The sequence below is a fragment of the Leucoraja erinacea genome, unplaced genomic scaffold (assembly GCF_028641065.1).
Source record: "Leucoraja erinacea ecotype New England unplaced genomic scaffold, Leri_hhj_1 Leri_200S, whole genome shotgun sequence".
NCBI classification, from domain to species: Eukaryota; Metazoa; Chordata; class Chondrichthyes; order Rajiformes; family Rajidae; genus Leucoraja; species Leucoraja erinaceus.
Genome location: NW_026576101.1, coordinates 129,002 through 138,169, shown reverse-complemented (window position 1 = coordinate 138,169; position 9,168 = coordinate 129,002). Strand labels below are relative to the sequence as shown.

At 41.1% G+C, this 9,168-nt stretch overlaps 1 protein-coding gene across 1 annotated transcript; it reads left to right on the top strand.

Moving 5' to 3' along the window:
* Positions 1–4,331: 4,331 nt before the first annotated feature.
* Positions 4,332–6,658, top strand: LOC129716280 (probable G-protein coupled receptor 139). Its single transcript, XM_055666152.1, has 2 exons — positions 4,332–4,467; positions 5,739–6,658. The coding sequence occupies exons 1-2, from the start codon at positions 4,332–4,334 to the stop codon at positions 6,656–6,658; spliced, it is 1,056 nt and encodes a 351-aa protein (XP_055522127.1).
* The last annotated feature ends 2,510 nt before the right edge of the window (positions 6,659–9,168 follow it).

Below are 9,168 nucleotides of genomic sequence, written 5' to 3'. Positions count from 1 at the left end.
AGGTGTACCGACATTGGAGTACTCACTCGTTCCTGCCTCTGCCCCTTGCCCTTCCTTAACGTGACCCACATGTCTCTCTCCCGTGGTTTTGGAGTGACCACCTCTCTATAACTCCCCTCTATGACCTCCTTACTCGCTTATTTGTTGAAGATTGCATGGCTCCCTCTGGTGGCGCTCCTTTGCCTGCCTTACCTGCTTCATCTGGCTCTATAAAGTAAACAGGTCTTCGCAAACTCCCAAATCGTCTAGTTGGACAAACAGGACCTCATCAGTTTGCTTCTGTCATTATTGATAAACATTCTGAGCCGTGTTCTGTAAACACAAGATAAGAATCATAAACAAAACTGTACTTTCAGAAAACATCCAATTATTTTAAAAATATAGAAGTGACTTCAGTTCAGAAATAATGTAACTGTAACGGGTATAGCTTGGACCCAATAGAAGCACAGAATCAGGCAGGTATAATTGGTAATGAACTTTATTACGATACTGTAACACAGAGTAGTAACACAGGAATGGGTACACCGTACTCACACAGAGGCTCAGGATTGAGCGAGGGTTCCGAAGAGGGGCAGGCAGGAAACGTAGTCGGGGTAGCGGAAAGGCCGGTAACCAGGAGATCCAACACACGATGCAAACAAACCATCGAGGGACCGACGAAAGGAGAGTCGAAGCCAGGCAGGAAGTCGAGGAGCCGTTGCAGGGATTCACCAAACAGCCCAGGAGTGAGGCAGGCAGAAACCAGGAGGTACGGGACGAAGGCCGTGGTCGGGGACAGAAGGGAGAGGTGATATCCGGGAAGACGGCAGGACGGAATGGTCAGGGGCAGGCAGGTTCGAATCCGTGTAGGCAGTCGGGAAATCGCTGGAGAGTCTTGCATGAATGCTGAGAACAATCTGGCACTGTGTGAACGGTGAGGAGAGTCTATATACCGGGTTAATAGGTGATCAGAGGCGACTGAGTGCAACAGGTGAGGAGAGTTGGGCTGATGAGAGGGGTGTGGCAGGCAGGCAGGTGAGGAGAAGGAGGGACCGGTGGAAATGTACCGGGAAGTGAAGTTGATGAGAATGAGGAGAGGGCAGACTGTGACAGTAATATCTCGATTTTAAAACATGCGAAGGCCTGGATTCCAGTTGCATTCGCCCCTGGCTCCCTTGCAAAACTTAGCAGAACTGGCTTCTCAGCAGTAGACTCTAAATCCGAGCCTGTAACTTTACGACGTGTTCGCATTTTCACAGCATCTCGTTAAAAAGCTGTTCTAAATAAAGCGTTCGGGCTTTCAAATTGACAGCACAATACCATAACTGTTCTACTCATGCTCTCGATCAGTGAAGTTTTCAATCTTCAGATAAGTCCCGTGGCTGTCCACTAACCTGCCGGTAAAGTAGGTTATTTTTCTCTGGCTGAGATCTATCTTCTGTTCCTTTTCTACGGAACAAATTATTCAGTTCCAATTCATTGGAACTAGTTCTTCTTGCAGTAATCTCTCTCCAGACATCCAGCCCAAACGTCTGTCTTTCTTCTATGGGACCAATATTCTACCTCCTGGCTGTAAGGTAGTTCTCGACTAGATGTTCTGACAGATTATTGTATCGATCAGGGAATCTTTCCTTTAGCCATTATGATTGAAGACAGGGGTTAGGAGATTATAATCGATACGCATTCAATAGCTCTCCAATAGACATTCAATGCCGTCCAAAGATAAATCATCAAGGCACATTCTTAATTAATAGTTTATTTAATGCGTTTCGTTGTCTCTGTACTGTACACTGACAATGACAATTAAAATTGAATCTGAATCTGAACCTGAATTTATTGTCGTAGTAAAACAGTAAGATATTCATCTAAACTTCATCTTGTTTAAGTACATAATGATCTTACTCGTAGTCAAACTCGTGCATGGTGGATCCCGTGCATGGTGGAAAGCTGTGAACTTTCCCCATGCTTCTTCCAACTAAACTAAAAATTACTAGGGAGTCTGGCATTGTTCTTGATCCCGATCCGATGAGCTCACATGCAGGTTACACATAAGTAATCAATCATTCGGCGTTCCTGCCATTCTAATGAATTATACTAAATGAATGATACTATATTTAAAGGTTTAAACGTTCAAAGGTTCAAAGGTCAATTTATAGTCACGTTTACCAAATCAGGTACAGTGAAACTCGAGTTAACATTCAGTCATACTAAAAAGAACCCAACAACACACACAACTATATAAAAGTTAACATAAACATCCACCACAGCGGCTCTCCCACTTTCCTCACTGTGATGGAAGGCAATACATTCTAATATGTTTCCGCTTTATTCTCTCGCGGTCGGGGCAGTCGAACCACCCGCGGCCGCCAATCGAAGCCACCGCGTCGGGGAGATCGTAGCTCCCCCGTCGGGGCGATCGAAGCTCCCTCGGTTGGAGCTGCCGAAGTCGGTCTCTAGCAGAGGCCGCCATAACCACGATGTTAGGCCGCAGTGCGGATGGAGAAACGATACAGCAAAAAAAAAAAATCGCCTATCCGTCCAGGTAAGATATATTAAAAACAAAGATTCCTCGAAGGAAATGTCAGTAATATTCGAATAAAAAAGTTAAACTCTCTTATATGGAAGCAGGGTTATGTGTTATACGAAGTTCTGTACTCTACAAGGACCAAACAACGTCTAAATCAACGTATCCGTTAAAAATGCTGGCTTCACGCTAATTCCCGACTACATGTTTGCAACTGCATGCCTCGAGGGCTCTTGATTTTCTTGTTTTCCTCCATAAGGTTGTGTAATTGTTCAACCTAGTACAGGTAGCCGGCAGCTTCATTCAATTCATGGATCTGTGCTAATCTTTACATTGGGCCAATTGTTCTGTATTGTCATGTATGTGGAGCGCAGTGAAAGTTTTGTACAACACGCAAATGCACAATTGCCTTCTTTTGGCGCCTTTGGCAAATAAAAGGATTAACTATTTCCATGTTATCCCATATTCTCGTCCACTCCCAACACATTATTTCACAAGGTGGAATTGGCCTGTAATACCGCATGTCTTTGCGATGTGGGAAGATGCCACAACTGCGTGAGTACATCCGCATGGGTACAGTGAGACCATGCACACTTCACACAGACAGCACCCGAAATCAGTATCTGGTCGCAAGCAAGTTGTGGCAGCGCCACTATGCCGCCCGAATTCCTCCTCTTATTCAATTTGTTGATACTAAATACTTAATATAATGAATTAAAAGGCTGTGTTGACATATACACTACCTTTTCCATCGTGAGTTTTGATAATGCCACCGTACGTTAATCAATATAAACATTCCATTAAGTTGGAAATCGAGCTGACTTTGTAACGTCTTTTAGAAATATAGCATGTTCCACAATTAAACTGAATAAGGGCGCGGAACTTAAACATCATCTGTTCATTTCCCTTCATATAGATATTGGCTAACTCGTGAGTTATTCCAGTATTTTATATTTTCTCGAGTTATACGATGTTCACTTCCGTGTGATTCGCCGTGTTATGTTGAACAATACTACATAGGACGCTGAAGCCTTTGACTGTCGAGAGGGTTTTGTTGCATTTGGAACAAAAGTGACTGATTAGCAGAAAAAATCATGTGTTTACAATTGAGATATGTTTTGCCACGAATTAATTATTTTTCAGCAATCTGAGCAATGATCGAGTTAGGCATGGAAAGGTGAGAGGAGCGAGGATATGGGCGCGTGTGCCTGGAAATTGTACAATAAATTGTGGATGGTGAAAGCGATCTGCGCACCGGTCCCTTTATTAGTCGGCATTGGAATGTTAATGTGAAGAAAATTGAGGAATACTACATCCGGAAAATAATATGTCTCCTTTCTACCTCATTCGCGAATGCATTTTATTTCAGATTAGGGTATAGTACATTCCAATTGATTGCCACGTGCATCCACAGTCTGTTAAAGGCATATCCGAGTGGTCCATTTAGTTGCAATAACATTCACAAGGAGGACTTTAGTTTGCTGCAAATTTATGGCTGTGCATCTCCGAATACATATGCAACTAATTCACAAATACGAATAATTCTATATCAACGTATGTATTAATAATAGTGAAAACACGTTGGGTATGTAGCTTTTCAAGCCGCAATCATTTCACTAGAAGGAGAGAAATGCGAAATTAAAAACGCGACTGGCACTATGACTACACGATATGTGTGAAACATGTTTCATTTCCCTGAGGAATGGAATAAAAATAGCTGCTTCGGCAACATGTGCAAGCAGGCGTAGAAAATACATCATTTGCAACACCTGCCACAACAAGTTGATGAAACAGCTTTGCCCTCATGTATTAGTGTTCAAATGTATAAATGGTGTTCAATGCCAAGATCACATCCATGCGTGTTGACACGCCGAAAGTTTCACCAGTAATCGGAATGGAGCAACATGTATTCCTTCAGATTGAGAACATTTACTATCCCATTCTCGCACTGATTGGCATTCCTGGTAAGTTCGAAACGGTTACTCCTTGACTTTTCTTGTCTAGTTATACTGCTGTTAATTTCTCAATTTACGAGTGCCGTTTATTTAGGTGTTCATAATTTATTATCAATAACATAGTAAACATTAATTCAATGCAATGTATTCCAATTCAATGTAATCGATGTAATGACAGATAGGAAAATTGCTTCCAGTATGGTTTGTAATGTCCCTTTCTTTGCTGCCACAATTGCTTACGGCCGATAAGCGTTCAGTAATCTCCATTATATTGAAGCAATTTTCTGAGCAGCATCTGAAAGTAATTAACTAAAGAGCACTGACTGGAAAATATTTATTTGCAATAGCAAGATAAATATAGCAATAGCAAGTAATAACTCCCCAATGTTGTTGCTTTTAATATTGAGTCCATGCTGATCACGGCGAATTTTCAATAATCGGTTCCTTCGTCGACTTATTACATTTGTTAGAATGTCCATTGCACCGTCTCAGCGCTCGGTGATTCTCTTGCGCGTGTGTTTTGTTACATCAGACGAGAGTTGAAAAAATTGAGAGAAGAAACATTTCAAATGAACGCTAATGAAAATCGAAAGCATAAATGTAAAGCAACGTTATTTTTATTTTCGGTTTTGCACTCTTGTTCTGTTTCATAATCATATCACTCCATTTTTTGTTATTAGATATTGAAATAAAGAAGGAAAAACCTTGCAAGCTGCAGAAAATGTGGCGCTTGTTGAAATAGCAATACCCGGACTCTCCTGAAGCCGGTGATACAATTGACTTATTCCTCAGCAATGTGATTGAACATTAGATCACCTGTGCGACGTATTTTATGCACGAAACGCTGCCCAGTGTCACGGCGGTGATTTATTTCTGAGAACTTTAAAATAGCTGCGATACAAAATCAGCTCGTGGTTCATAAAACCCGATGTGATGCAAAAGAAATGCACCCTATTAACGGAAACAAAGGGATGTGGAGCCATAGGTGTTGGAATCTTGTGTAAACCAACACTTGTTCGGATAGCTGCAGGTTAGGCAGCATTTATGAAAGGATTTGATAGGCGTAACGGGTCGGGATGTTTTCTTAGTATGAAGATGGTTTCAGACCCGCAACGTCGCCAATTCATTACTGACACAGATGCTGTATAATCCGTTATTACTGGGACATGTTTTGTTTTAATTTATTTACGAAATATTTCGAGTTAATCTTCTATCAACGTTTTGTCTAAAGCTGTTATTTTGTGAAACCTATGTGACTGTGCGTTTTTCTATTTTTGTAGGTAATCTTATGGCGATTGTGATTCTATCTCGTGGGAACTGTGGTCTTTCTAAATGCATCACACGTTACATGGTTGCCATGGCTGTTGCAGACCTACTGGTGATAATATTTGATGTGGTATTATATGAGATTAATGACACGTATTTTCCGCATTCCTTCTTGCATTATACTCCCGTTTGCAGCCTCATCATTGCCCTGGTGTTCGCAGCCATTGATTGCTCCGTCTGGCTAACCGTTGCCTTCACATTTGACCGATACATCGCCATTTGTTGTCAGAAGCTGAGTGCAAAATATTGCACCGAAAGAACTGCCGCTATTGTAATAGTGACTGTGGTTGGATTAAGCTTTGTGCAGAATATCCCTATTTATTTTGAAAACGAACATCTGATAATTATTGACAACGTGCCATGGTTCTGCAAAGTGAAGTCAAGCCTCTACAGTTTACCCATATGGGTTGCTTACTTCTTTTTTGACATTGCATTAACACCGTTGTCACCTTTCCTTTTGATTGTGTTGCTTAATGCCCTGACCACCAGGCATATTTTACGGGCCAGTCGAATAAGGAAAGGACTGAGGGGAGATGGCAATACCGAGAATTGCAATGATCCGGAGATTGTAAATCGCAGAAAATCGATCATTTTACTGCTATCTATCTCAAGCAGTTTTATACTGCTATGGATGGTCACATTTGTACATTACATATGCACACAATTTGCAGGCGTCGAGTTCATGCTCACAGATTACAACGATCCTTTCACCATAATGGAGCACACTGGGTATATGCTGCAGCGCTTGTCCTCGTGCACCAACACATTTATTTATGCAGTAGCTCAGGCGAAGTTTAGAGAATCATTGACGAATATTGTGAAATATCCTTTTACTTTACTGGTTAGATTCGTAAAATTATGGACCACGGCGTAGGCATCACGTATCAATGAATATAATCTATTATCCATATCCACTTACAAGTGGCACATAATACAATATATGTCAGCAAAGCACAGAAGACAAGGCTTTTCTGTTTCTAAAGAGAGCAGCTCCACGAGAGCATTACTGTAATATTGATGACCAACCCGGGTACTTAAGTACACATAGAGATACAACAACCGCAGATGTTGGGATGTTGGGATATTGTGAAAAAGTGCAGTGCTGGACGTACTCAGGAGTCAAGGGGCTTCATTGCACTGTAAAGCTCTTTTCTGTACTATGACGATATATTTCTCTGCGCAATCTGTTGTAGTTGCGTTGATTGTACTAATGTATGGCATGGGTTTTTAGTTTAATGGTGCATCGTGGAAACAGACTGGGTTTGACTGGAGAGCACGAAAACAAAACCATTCACTGTATCGCTGCCCCAGTGACAATAATAAACCAATGCTAATACATTGCATTTAGCGATGACAGTTTGGACTCTATGTCCAATGTTTATTATAAGCAAGTAGAAACGTAGATAATCCCCACCTTTATCATTTCCTATTGTAAAGCCGATGCTCATTGATGCATTAATTACGTTGCATCATGTTAAAGTTACGTCCATATTTAATACACTATATTTTTTTTAGAAAATTCTGGTTTGCAACGTCGGGAATACGAATTCCTTCTATATGAAGCTCAGCAGACCACAATTGTAAATCATTTTTGATTTTATCGTAAATTGATTTTATAATGCAACGGATGATTTCCCGAGCCACAGGCTGAACCAGCAAGGTTTGTGTTTAGAATTACCGTATAAGATTGTATTATTATTCCCGACAAATCGGGAATTTAAGCTGCATAGGCCAATCAGACAGTAGGAAAACCTAAAGCGGGATCTTGATGACTTTATTTGAAGACCCGACTGACGAGGCAAAAGACCATGCATCCTCCTTTTAGAATGCATCTTTGGCCACTGTTATGCCACATATTTTTGCAACCTGTGCATAAGCATGAAAACAACATATCGATATTAGATGTTCCATTGAATCAGAATGTCATAAATACAGTGTGATCCAACACCCATTTTGTGTTGTCATAGATCTGTACTTGATGATACTCCAGTGGCAAATGAGATTAGGTAAACTATCACAGGATACTCTTACTTGATTGCACCCATGTGACTAACATATGCCACCATCATAGTGTATTAACCTGAAGTTGAGCATGCAGATTATGCATATTCGCTCAATCACTCTTTAACCCATAGAATGCACGAAGGGTCTATAGATAGTTGATACCAATACCTGAAGAATTGATAACTCATGCAATTTTCTTCTACCTCCAAACTAGAGATGATATTCGCAATTTCCCACGTTAGGGTCATTAGCATCACTTTGCAATATAACTGAAATATTTACTGACAAAACTACTGGAGCAATGCTGAACACTGTTGTTCCATCGTTGTGACTTTGGTAGCTTCAGCTGGTAATAGCATGGGTGTGTTAACAATGCCCTACATGGCACTTTAAAGTTTGCCATTTAGCATGATGTCAGTTCTCCCACTTGCCCACCTGCATCACAGCTATTATAGTGCCAATTAGTAATAATGCATAGAACATATATTAACTCCACTCTGTTGCCCAGGGCGGAGTCATAGGCCAATAAATAGCTAAAGGTAAATCCCAATGACCTTCAAGTCCATTTGGTAAAACATATATTTTTTTACTGGATAGAGGAGCTCAATTTCTCAAATATAGTTTGAGATTGAAAACAGTAGATTTTAGCAAAAATACAGCGTTAAAATATCACCCAGACAAGACATAACATGTGTTTTTGAACTCTGAGTCGGCCGCTATGAATGCATCATTGTCATCATTCTGTTATTATCGCCTCGTCATAGCACTTGCCTCCTCAAAATATCTCCGATGATCCATGTAAATGGGGACACCCTATGAAATCAGTTGTTAATCAGCCATCTTTCATAATGAACAGGCCATGCCTGCCACCATTTCGTGCCTGCCTTGAACGACAACTCAGGCCAGATTTTCGAGTCTGTCTTGCAAAACAACCCTGGTCATAATAGAAACATAGACACATAGAAATTAGGTGCAGGAGTAGGCCATTCGGCCCTTCGAGCCTGCACCGCCATTTAATATGATCATGGCTGATCATCCAACTCAGTATCCCGTACCTGCCTTCTCTCCATACCCTCTGATCCCCTTGGCCACAAGGGCCACATCTAACTTCCTCTTAAATATAGCCAATTAACTGGCCTCAACTACCCTCTGTGGCAGAGAGTTCCAGAGATTCACCACTCTCTGTGTGAAAAAAGTTCTCATCATCTCGGTTTTAAAGGATTCCCCCCTAATCCTTAAGCTGTGACCCCTTGTCCTGGACTTCCCCAACATCGGGAACAATCTTCCAGCATCTAGCCTGTCCAACCCCTTAAGAATTTTGTAAGTTTCTATAAGATCCCCTCTCAATCTCCTAAATTCTAGAGAGTATAAACCAAGTCT